At 47.7% G+C, this 12592-nt stretch overlaps 1 protein-coding gene across 1 annotated transcript in view; it reads right to left on the reverse strand.

Moving 5' to 3' along the window:
• Positions 1 to 743: 743 nt before the first annotated feature.
• NDUFA10 (NADH:ubiquinone oxidoreductase subunit A10) overlaps positions 744 to 12592 on the reverse strand; it is a 29401-nt gene continuing 17552 nt past the window's right edge. Inside the window, exons 9-10 of the mRNA XM_005429927.2 lie at positions 10975 to 11083; positions 744 to 1181 (exon numbers count right to left, since the gene is read on the reverse strand). Of these exons, the coding sequence (XP_005429984.1) occupies positions 1113 to 1181; positions 10975 to 11083 (178 nt within the window). The 3' untranslated portion in view covers positions 744 to 1112. The remainder of the gene's footprint in view (positions 1182 to 10974; positions 11084 to 12592) is intronic.

Consider the following 12592-nt stretch of genomic DNA (forward strand, 5'->3'; position numbering starts at 1 on the left):
TCACACTGCTCAGGATCTCACTGCCCTGCCTGCGAGTCCTGAAGGATCCTGAAGGATTCAGGCATCCCTTCCCAGAGGACAGATGGATGAGACATGAAACGCGGAAGCAAAGCGCTACAGGATCAGCAAAAGGAGCCCCAGCTGTGTCCCCCTGCTCCTGCATCCAGCACCTCAGCAGCCCCCAGGCTCTCACTGAGGGACTCTCCATACTGGTTTTGATACAGGAAGGGGCACAAGCAGGACTTGCCTGCTGAATTCCAAGGCTCTGCCCCAAATTCTGGAATGCCTGGCAGCCCTTTTCCTCAGTGACTGAAGCAGTGAGCCCCGTGCTGGAAATGCAAATTTAACTGCAGCCTAAATCTGGACAGTGGTGCTTGAACCAATGCCAAGGTACCTCATTTCTGTGACTAGTACTAAATGAATAGCTTCTTTTAGAAAAACTCTTCCAACTTGGACTTTGAGGCACCTGCAAAAATAATAATGACATTTGTCTTTTATATCCAACAAACATTTCACTCTATAGTGGAATCAAAGCAAGAAGCTGTAAGTACAACTGCTGGCAATTATTTTGACTATTTTTTAGAATTCTAAGCAGAGATTTTTGCTGTATTAACTGAGATAACTTATTTCTATCTCTCAATGAACTTTTTATGCTTTGCTGAGGTCCAGTCAGTGCCTTTCAGAACACAATGTTGCTTCTAATGAACCTCACAGAACACCACAGAATAAGACAGAATAAGAAATTAACTCTGTGAGAGCCAGGAAGGTACAGATTTAATTTCTCTTGAATCAGCAGAACAACACCAATCCTGGATAATAATGTGCCACAGTCTTGAGGAAGAGAAAACTCAGCTCTGATGTTGAGCCTGCCCCAGCTCACTTGGCTATCCCACACTGCCTATCCACCATCCCTGAGTTCCTCAGGGAAAAACAAACCAGAAGAGAGTGGTTTTCCTTCTGGGAGTCTGCTCCCTTCTGCTGGGGACGGGAAATGATTCAAGCAGTGTTTCCTTGGTGCTGCACAAGTGATGTGGAGCAGGTGCACTGAAGGTGGCTCCTCTTCCCTCAGGTCCTGTGGTCCATCCTGGCCAGGGCTCCAGCAGGACAGGAGTTCATTTCAGCCAGATCCACTTGTCCCCAATGTCAGCGTTGTAGCCTGCCCTGTACTTGCGCCCGGGGAGCTAAAGAAAGCAGAAAGCTCAGTCAGAACTCTGGCCACTCCCCTCAAACTGCCTCATGGAATCCACAGAACATGAAATACTCCTTTTTACATTGTAATGATAAAACTTGCAGAAAAATCAGGCTCTCGGAAAAGACTGAGCTGTGCAGCTGAAGGAGGGACTGCAAAAACCACTGTACAAAAACCATAATAGATGTACGAAAATGAGGCCAATGAGCTCAGCACCACATTCCACCTGGATTCATCCAGCACCTCCCAGCCTGAGTGAGATGGCTCCCCAAACTGTATCATGGAGGAGAGGAACTGAATGTCACTCCAAAATAGGCACACACATTATTAAATATATGAAATACTTCATGCATGAGATACCGAGTTAATTACCACGTTAAATTAAACTGTTCAAATGAAACTGCAGATTCAGCCTTCAAGAGCTGAACTTATCTTCATTAAAGCAGAAACAGTATCTGCCTGCCTTCATCAGCAAAGTCAGGAACCACTTTTTGATGGAAAAACCCAAAGATTTTTGAAGCCTTTACCCCAAACTTCAAGGACCCTGGGACCTAAGCAGCAGCCTGTGAGTCTCAGTGCTGAAGTAGCACCCTTTGGAAGGTACTGACCACCACCTGGAGTGCCAGAGATGGTGAGATCCTGGTTCCAAAAGCAGAATCCACCTCCAGAACATCCATTCCTACCTCCAGGAACCAAAAAGAAATGGAACAGAACACCTCTGAGCTCCAGTACTGGACCCGAGAAGCAAAGCACCAGAAAAACCCAACGAGCTTGGTGAGAAAGGCTGAAGGCAGCAAAGATGCTGTAATCAAACCCTTCCTTTAAAAATAAGCTATCTGCTGGCAGCCTCTCCAAGTAATCAAGCACAGATCATCTGCTCTGTCTCCAAACAAACACTGGTTTCACACAAGACCCCAGACTTGTCCTGAGGATTTCTCCTTTCCAAAAAAACATGTAAGAGGATCCTGCTGGGGAGAGCTGCCCCTGCAGAGAGAAGCAAGATGCACTCTTGATAAAATCTGTACTCAGGCCACAAAAATGAACTATTTAATAAAAGATGAAGCCTGTTGTTTTGAGGAAGGGGAACTGTGTTTATATTCACTTGAATGGCAAAAAACAAGACACTTCTTTCCCTAAAAATCAAGCTGACAGAAGACCTGACCTCCTCCACAAGACACTCCCCACCCTGCCTTGTCACAAACCATTTGAGAGCAGTTTTTCTGAGGTTTTTCCATTAATGCCTTGTCTAAACATCTGCAGAAACCACACAGTCCTGTTGAGAGTTCCCCCCACTGAGCAAAGAGGAGATGGGAGATGAAAATAAATTATTACTACCTCTGCCCCATGGATTTCCAGCAGTGAGCCAGGGAGGACATGAGACCTCCTGTGACACAAAAACAGCTCTCCCTGGTCCTCTCCAGGCAGCACATAATTGGCCCTTTGATACTTGAAGAGATTCCCAGATAAGTAGATTATTAAAGCAACAGGAGATCTCTGGGAAAATACAGCAGTTTACAGTTTTGTCTCTGGGTACATCTGCCCTCTTTAAAAAGCTACAGTATCAACCCCAACAGAATTCAAATTCATTGTCCAAAACAAATTCCCTGTGTGCCTTTGGTTAAAGACATGCAAGACATCAAAGCAAGGGTTGTAAGTATTCATCCATAACTCCATCATTCACAGTGGGCCTTGGCAAAGGCAGGGGAGTTTGGGGATTTGTTACAGCTAAGCTTTCAAAATAGCCAAAAAGAAAAAAAAGATTAAAAAAAAAAAGGAAGAAGGAAGTAAACAACTCCCATATTACCTAGGAAGCAGGAGGATGGGAATTGATGCTCTGTGCACAAGTGACACAGGCCACTGCTCCTCAAATCCCACATTTGCCAGCTGTGATTGCAGAAAAGGAGCTGCAGGGTTGGAACAGGGCAGGATTCTGCAGAGAGGAGAGGCAGGAGCAGCAGGGAAGATGTCAGGATGCAGGGCAAGGAGGAAGATGTGCTGGTTCTGGGTAGGCTGGTGCTCCAAAGTGCACCCAGCTGAAATTCCCAGGCTGCTCTTGGCCAGCACAAGGGCAGGGGTGGAAATCAGGGAGCAGCCCTGAGGCTGCTAGGTTTGTCTGCAAGAGATGATGGAAAGGAGATAGCAAAAAGCTCTGTGGGACTTGCCAGCAGCTGAGACAACAGAGAGGCACTGAATATTCACCTTCTCTTGCAGTACAAGTTCCCTGGAAATGTCCCAGGCCAGGCTGGAGCACCCTGGGATGGGGTGGAAGGTGTCCCTGCCCATGGCAGGTGGGGTGAGATTCAAGGTCCCTTCCAACCCACCCCATTCCAGGATTTTCTGATCACAGAGGTGCCACCAGGCAGCCCCAAGAGCTCTCCCACATCCCTGCAGCAGGAGGCAAGGCTGAGCTCCTGCCAGGCCACCAAGGAACAGATTTTTCCACTCCATGGAAACTGAGTGAGAATGAAGCCCTGGCCTGCTGCATTACACTCCACAGAGCCCAAAAGTTGGCAGTGAGGATTATTTCCAGAGGGATGGGATAAAATCCACCACGTAAGAGCACAAAACTCCTGAAATGAGCTGAACCCAAAGGAAGAGCCAGCTAAAAGGCAGCAAACTGCTCATCTTTAAAAGAGCATTAGGAAAAGAGATGAAAACAAGACCCTCTCATCAGTTAAATTAAGAACCTGCCACAGAAGTGCCTGTCAAAACCATAAAGATGATGGAAAGCCCTATAAAGTAGCAGAGGCTGTGGAAGAGCAGCAAGCAGCTCCAGCCAGCTGCTTGCTCCAGATAATTCCACAGCAGGCACGTGCAGGTAGAGCTCTGGAGGGCTCCAAGCACCTGGAAAAAGGCTGTTGAGGAGGAGCCTGCCTTGTTTTGCAGCCTTTGGGGAGCAAACAGAGTTCCCATTATTGCCTGCTATTCCTGCACTGCTCTGTGCTGGTGGCTGGGCTCCACAGCTCCAGGAGCTCTATAAATAGGCTGCTTGGAGCAGCACTGATCAAAGAGCACCTAAAAGCAGAGCCATTGCTCTGGGAGCTGGGCTCATCCATCAATACCCCGAGGCTGTTCAGAAGAGCCACAGGAACAGCCCCTGCCATCCCTGCTGGGAGCAGATTCCTGCTTCCTACAGGAGAAATCCTCCCCTTCCAAAGGGCTGGCAGTGCTGTAGGCACACAGGTAGAATCTGAGAGAATCTGAGAACATGGAGCTGCAGGTATCAGCTGGATTCTGGGAGGGTTTGGTTCCTGACTGCTTCTTATTATTCCTCCTTTGGTTCCTCTCTGCAGCCAGGGGGGGTCAAGTCTCTCCTCCCAAGTGCCAAGAGGAAACAGCCTCAAAATGCATCAGGGGACATTGAAATCGGGGATTAGGGGAAAAATTCTCCGTGGAAAGGGCTGTGACCCTTGGCACAGGCTGCCCAGGAGTCCCCATCCCTAGAGGGATTCAAAAGCCATGTGGATGTGGCACCTGGGGACATGGGTTGGTGGTGGCCTTGGCACTGCTGGGTTTCAGTTGGACTCGATGATCTTCTCCAACACCACTGATCCCGTGCTCCAGAGCAGCAGTTAAAGCAAGGAAGGGGAACAATTTCCCCTGCAAACACACATCTGAGGTGTGCATGGCTTGGTTCCCAAAGGCCTGGCTCAGATGTTTGTTACAGCCTCACCCCTGCCATCCCTTACTCAAATAAAGCCCTCAACAGCCCACAAAACAAGAGCACCCAAAAGTTTTGCTGAACTGAGGCTAAAACAATTCCAGTTTGCTGGAACTGTTCAATGACTGCTGTCCTGCCCTTCATTCATCCACTAAAAAAACAGACAGTAAAAATCCTTTGGAAAGAGAAGTGCCCATAAGAGGATCAGTTATCCACTAGAGAGTGCAGGGAAAAGCCAAGGAACTAATCCAAGCCACACAGCACAGTTAAACACCTCAAACTGACTCTACTTCACAGTGGAAGATCCATGGAGATGCTACCCCTCTATTAAATTATATTCCAATTAATTTTAATTTAATAGAGATCTACCCTGGGGATCACATCCCTCCACAGGTATGGGATTAAGAGAGGTTTGGGAAAGGGGGATGTGTTCCCACATAAAAACTTGTTTCCTTTCACAGGGACAGACTATCAAGTTGAAAATGGATTACTTTAATGCCAGTGAGATTTGACTGTCCTTTTGATTCACAGAGGCACCCAGTGCCTGGGACAGCAGGGGCCATCACCTAAAATAAAACAGACACAACCACCAAACTCAAGATTTGAGACAGTTACAAGGTCAGTCAGGCTCCTTCCCTACTGCTTCTGGGATAGATATCCCTGCCAGCTGTCCAGGATACTTTTCAGGGCAAGCAGGGTGGAAAGCTGCCTGTTCCTAAAGAGGGGATGCTCTCACTCTCTCCCCACATGGACAGGATTGGTCAGAGCAGAGGAGAAGCAGGAAGGTGGGAAAAGGAACAGATCCAGATTGAGCAACATCTCTGTCATTCCCAGGTTTTTGTTATTCCTCAGGTTCTTTTGGTCTTGCTGATACCTAGCTAGGCAACATTCTGTTACTTTAGAAAGGGCTAAAAATATTTCTGCAGAGATAAAACAGAAAAAAACCCCAACCCTTAAATGAAGCCTCTTCTAATTTATTGTGTGTCTGTTTTCATTCCTTCCTGGATTCAAGAGCAGATAGGGCTGGGCATTACAGCTGTCAAACACCTCCTTTAAAACAGAATTAGGAAAGGAGATCTTGATCCTAAAAAGAAAGAAAGCTTCATCAAGCCAAGGAAAAAATGGCAGGAGAGAGAAAACAGAAGGTTCTATCAAAGGCAGCAGCTATGGCAACGATCACAAACATGGAGAAGGAAAGATATCCTAAGCTCCCTGCTCCTGCAAAGGCAACAGTTGATCCTGTTGCTGATCCAGACTCTGGCTATCTGAAAGCTCAAGCGTTCCTTTTGTAGCCCTTTCAGGAGATTTTCATGTGAAGAGGCCCCTGCACCCTCAGCAGAGATGGGGAGCCAAGGACCCTGTGCTTGCCAGGGGCCACCCTCAGCCCCACAGCTGCCAAGAAGGGCCAGAGCAGCTCTTGGACCCCTCAAATCCACAGAGCCTTCCCTCAGCACCCTCCCTTTGGGGCTGGCTGTGATTTCCCACTGCAAACACCAGCTCTTCCAGCACTCCCAGTGCTGGGCTGTGGGACAGAGCTGACTCGTGCTGCAGGCTCACCTTCCACCACTCAAAGCTACTGCCCTGCAGCCCCTCCGACCTGGAGGCATGGCAGGCATGGGAGGATTTTCCCTTCTAAGGCTGCATCCTTATGGAAAAGAATGATGAAAAGCCTGGGAAAAGAGAGTGGGATTGCCCTCCCCTCCATCCTGTTCCCTCTTCCCTGCTTGCTGCTACCCAGGACTGCAGGGCCCTGCCAGCCACGCATGGGCAGGAGGGAGGAGGATGAGGAGGAGCAGGGCACAAAGAGGAAGTAAGGCAAGGCAGCTGAGCTGTGCAGCTGCTGTGGAAGGAGCTGCACTGCACCTCCCAGCAGCAGCCAGGACTTTGATCTGCTCGAGCTCTCCGCGCCTCATGCTCAGCATCCCTATATTCCAAAAGCAGTCTTCCACCAAGGAAAACAGGGAGGGAACTCAAATGAGAGCCCTGTCTTACCTCTCCATGGCACAGGACAAGGAGGAACCGCCTCCCACTGCCAGAGGGCAGGGATGGATGGGATATTGGGAAGAGATCCTCCCCTGGGAGGGTGGGCAGGCCCTGGCACAGGTTGCCCACAGAAGCTGTGGCTGCCCCTGGATCACTGGAAGCATCCAAGGCCGGGCTGGACAGGGCTTGGAGCAGCCTGGGATAGTGGAAGGTGTCCCTGCCCATGGCAGGGGGTGGGAATGAGATGAGTTTTAAGGTCCCTTTCAACTCAAAGCATTCTGTGATTCTTTGATTCTCCAAATTCCAGCAAACAGCTGCACTTTTATGTACACAGAAAAGCACACGCACGTCAAAGGCGCCGTTCTCCCCACTCCAGGAGATGCAGCAGGAGTGTGAAGTACATCAGCACGTTATTTAAGTACACTGATTCCATTAAACAGAGCCATTTGTTTTCATCCCCACTGCAAACACATCTGCCTAAGTGCTCCAGCTCTCCAGCTTCACAGGGCGCACACACGGAGTTTGGAGCGCTATCCCTGGGGATTGTGTGCGCCTGGAAGAAAGGCACAGAGATACAGCAGTTGTTAAGGGGAGAGAAAAAAAAAGGGTAGTCAAGCCTTTACTAGTCTGACAGTTCCTAAAATAATGTTGCTTCCCTGAAGAATGAACGTGCTTATCTCTGATCTGCAGAACCTCACTGAAAGGTTGCTTTTCCCTTGCCAGAAGAGCATCCTTAGAAGTTTCTGAATGCCTGAGCAGAGCTGCTGGACCCTGCCAGAGGACTTCATGGTATAAGAAGGCTGCAGGAAGCCACCTCCTCACACATGAAAAGAGCCCTTACAGAAGAAATTTAGAGGGTACACATAAAAAAAAAAGTGAGTTTCGAGTATTTGGAACTGTATGTGGCCATCTCATTATTCTGTGGAAAAGCACACATACTAAAACTCTTGAACTCTGAAGAGTGTTCCTTCCTCCTCCTTCTTCCTTGCTTCTAATGAATATTTTGAACAAAACCCAGCTTCTACCTGGAATTTGTAACTCCCTGAAAACCCCCATTATTAGGGAGCATGAATTGTGTGCATGGAGCTCTGAAAAGCACAGCAGTTTGCTGCCTGTTGAAGAGATCAAGGATTTAGAAGTAGTTACAGGGGGAAAAATCCCCTATGCAAATCATTGTATTTATGTGGTAAACACCATTACACCAACTTTAAAAGCAAAACTTAAAACTTCTGTAATTATCCCATAATTAAGCCTTTACTTACAAGTGAGCCTAAACCCTTTATCCTCAAATGCCAAAGCAGCACAGCTGTGACCATCCCTGCACAGCCATGGGCAAGGCAGGGGCCAGTGATTCCCTCTTTACAGACCCAACAACCTCCCAGCCCAAATCTGTGTGTCTGGAAGCTCATCTGCTCTCTGTGCCTGTGCTGGTTGGCCTCTTGCTCCATCACCTCTGCACAGGAGCCTTGCCTGAGGAAAAAAAAAATAATTCAGCCCTTCATTTGCTAAACAAAGTTGGAAGGTAAAACAAAAAACCAAAAAACCCCAGATCTTCAAAGTTTCAGCACGAAGAATGCAATCCTCAGAACATAAAGCAGCAGGTGGGGCTGGCTTTGTGCTTCCCCTTCCAGTAGCTGATGGGAAACAGGAAAACTCAGCATCTTTTGCATTGTGCACCATCCCTGTACACCCCCCTACACCACTGAAGGATTACAAGCATCCAAGCATTTAGGAGAGAGAAAATGAGTATTAAAGTAGCCTAAATTTAACAGAATCCTTCCTGAAACAAGCAACTCCTCCTGATTCCAAAGGACATTATCACTTTCCACAGCACTTTCCTGAATCAGGGCCTACAAACAAGGCTGCAGAAGGGAGATTATATTTTGGCAATGTTTTTTTTTTTTTTTTTTTTGCTCAGCTTCAGCTGTCAACTAACACATACGGAGCAGAGCCATCCAAGAGCACAGCTTTCCTTCCCAGGTACCCAGATTCCCACTCCCAAGCATCCCTTTGCTACATCTGCAAGGCAAGTCACAAATTCCTCCTGGCAGCCAGTTACTGGATGAGCCAGGACATTCTCAGTTTCCTGCCAGCACAAAGAGCATGTGCTGCTGTACAGGCAGAGGAAAAAAACCTTTCAGAAGCCTCACCCCAGGCTCTCAGCACACAGCACCGAGGTCACATCTAGCTGTGTGTCAGGCAGCCTCAGTAATTCCCAGCTCCACTGCAAAGGGACATGTCAGGCCAAAAAAAGCCCTCTCATCTCAGGGAAGAAAGGCACAGGCAGTGCAGATGGATGCTGTGAGCTAGAGACGAGTCATGCAGCAGATCCTGCTCAAATCTGTGCTGCACAGCACAGGCTGCTCCTGGAGGGAAGGGCTCCAACAATCCTGAGCTCAGGCTTGAAGTTTTGGATTTCAGAATGTGACAGCAAGGAGGAGGAAATTCTGAGAGCAATTTCTCAGCTGGACCAGGGAGTTTTCAAATCCATTAGATAACCTCAGATGTTTTCTGCTACTTTAACCTTTAGCTTCAGCCCCTTTTACAAGCTAGAAAGGTCACATCTCAAATGAGGCAGAACAGTGTGAACCCAGGAGCCTCTCCACTACACAGTCAGCCGAGGAGGAACAAATTACTGGAATATTCTGTCCATTCCAGAAGAAAACATTGCTGGATCAGTTTCCAAACAAGTCCATAAATCTGTAGCTTACATTTTAATCTCAGTAAGAGACTGTATACTACCAGGAAAAGAAAAATGATAGGCTTTTGATTATGCAAATCATGGCTTCTAACAATTTATATTGTATATTCCTCCCTTTGTCTTCAGGATTGCTTGGAAAATAATAAGATGAGGTGGCAGAGAAGATTCCAACCCAACTGGAAAACAGAGGCTCACCTGTAACTCTGGCCACTCAGCATTAATTACCATCAGCTCCACAACTTCTCCAAGGAGCTTCTCCAATCCCTGGGCCTTAGGCAAGGGAGAGGACCCCATGGCAGGGAAGCACTGAGCAGCACGAGGGCAGAGCCCCGGGGGGATTGGAAGATGCTGTCTCCAGAAGCAGCAAGGCAGGAGCTAATTAAAACCCTGTGTGGGAGCCTGCATGAGGTGTATGAGAGCACTGGGCACAACAGGCTTTGGATGTGTGCCCACGTGCAGAAACACTCTATTTAAAGCAACAGCACTTTAGGGAAGCGAGGCAGCATTCACTGCTCCTCTAAAAAAACACCCCCTCCCTCAGCATTCGATAAGCACTCGCCATGGGTTTCCAATTTTCTTGTTTGACTTAAGGGACTCTTTTAGATTTCAGAGGTCACAGACTCATCAGGGCACAAGAAACAGAAACAAATGAAAACCATTTATCCTTTAGTCCACATCTAAAGACGAAAAAAAAAAAAAAAATCAGCTTATGAAACAAACCATTTGCTTCATTATTCCCCTCGGGGGGAAGCCAGACTTCAAAAAAGGTGAGGATTTGGGCAAAATGCACAAGTTCCCAGGAGCAAAGGGCAGGAGGGGGGCAGGCAGGGTGTCCCCAGCAGTGAAGAGCCCCCTGTACGTGTCCCCAGCTGTCCCCAGCAGTGAGGAGACCCCTGGCCACTATGTACCTCTAGACAACAGATCATGTAATGGTTCCTGGACATATTAATTAATTTATCCTTTACTAGGAACTAATATTTAAATCCCATTTTACTCATTCATTTTTTTTATCTTGACTTTTTAAAAATTAAATAATTAAACCATATATCCCTACATTATCCAAATCATTTATCATCAATACACTTTCAATTAACCTCCCTCTATATTCCCTAGCATCAAAAACAATAACCAACTGTCATCATCACTCCATAACCACCCCTAAAAAAACACAGAATTCACCCCAGAACTAACCCACCCCAAAAAAAACCCAAACAAAAACACAAACCATGATCATAAATCATCAACCCATCATCCACCAAATTTCACGTTCTTGTAGATTATAAAAAGCATGACACTGCTGTCCCAGCAGTGAGGAGCCCCCTGGCCATGTCCCCTGGTTGTGTCCCCAGCCGTGAGGAGCCCCCTGGCCATGTCCCCTGGTTGTGTCCCCAGCAGTGAGGAGCCCCTGGCCGTGTCCCCAGCTGTCCCAGCAGCACTCACCGCCCGGTACTCGTAGTAGATCCTGTCGTACTCGGTGCCGCCGATGGTGATCTCGGGGATGAAGCGCGGGATGGACACGGAGTCCAGCACTGCAGACTTGTCCTGCACACTGTGGGGAACAGGAGCACTCAGGTCACAGCCTGCCCCAGCTACAGCCAAGTGCTGTACCCAGAGAAGCTGTGCCTGCCCCATCACTGGAAATATTCCAAGCCAAGCTGGATGGAGCAACCTGATCCAGTGGAAGGTGTCCCTGCCCAGGGCTTTAAGGACCCTGCCAACCCAAACCATTCTAGGATTCATTATCATCACTCTGTGATTAAAGAGCTACTTTTCTGCTAAAGATTTGGGCTGTTTTCCAAACATTTATCTTGCTCCTTACGAATCTATGATGTGTTGCCCCTCATCCTTGCCTCCAGTTTGCTCCCGCTCCAACTTCCTGCTTCTCCATTTCCCCTCCCAGGTTCATCCTCCTTGGAGATGCTCCATCATTCCTGGGACCCTTCTCCATGAATCCCCTCTGGCTTTTTTGCTTTCTATAAAACCAGTGGTTTTACTGAATGCCACACACTACCCTGCTAAATTCCCACTGTAAATGGACCAGTACTGAGACAGTGAGAGGGTCTGGAAGGAGACAGTGCCTCCAGCATCCTGCCTTGGAATACCGGGAGGAAGCTGCAGCAGCTCCAGTGATGGATCTCAGAATCCACCACTCTGCACAGCACCAGCACTTCAGATATCCCAACATTTAAAATGCCTGAGAAACTGCTAGAAAGCCCCCTGCTGCCTGTGGTAATCCACAGGCCGACAGTGCCACCTGCACGTGGCTGGCAAAAACACATCCCTTCCCAGTCAGCACTGACCAAACCCTAAATCCAACCCCTGAAACCCTGCAAATTGGGCTGTTTTCAGTGAATTACATTTCTCAGCAAATGCTGACATGCACATCAAGCACATGCCCTGAGCAAAGCAAAGTTCATCATCTTTGAGCAATTATTTTTACCCCCTCCCCAAAATCATAAATTTTGGGACCTTTCCTCCCAGCAGTGAAGAGCTCCAGCAAGTGAACTGGTTTGCTAACATACCCTGATATTCACTCTGTAAACTATCCCAGTACAGACAGATTCGTAAGGAAATACAATAACCCAGTGGAAGTTCAGATGGGAGAAAGTGAGGATAAATGCCCTTTTCCAAGATCAGCATCTACACCAAAGATGCTTTCTATAAACTACAACAACATTGAATTTTAACAACATTAAATGTGTATTTCACATGCTGCAAGGCACAAAAGGGAGTCCAGGCAGAGATAAAGCACAACATCACACTCAGAAATAAGGTTTTGTGGTCATCCACTGCGCAGTGAATCCACTCCTCCCCAGATCTCAGCCAAGTGGCCACTTGGAAGGACAACTCCCAGGCACAATTAATTTTAGTTAAGGGCCAAATGACAAACTTGCTGCTCCCAAAACTCTGCACAAGAAAATAATGAAAGCTACTGATGGCTTCTCCGTGTTCTCTGCACCTTCAGAAATAATTTGGAATCCTAAGCAAAAGCACCCCCAAAGACACCTGCCACAATAATGTCTAACCACAAAACCACAGCCACTTGCCAGGACTAATT

The sequence above is a fragment of the Geospiza fortis genome, unplaced genomic scaffold (assembly GCF_000277835.1).
Source record: "Geospiza fortis unplaced genomic scaffold, GeoFor_1.0 scaffold46, whole genome shotgun sequence".
NCBI classification, from domain to species: domain Eukaryota; kingdom Metazoa; phylum Chordata; class Aves; order Passeriformes; family Thraupidae; genus Geospiza; species Geospiza fortis.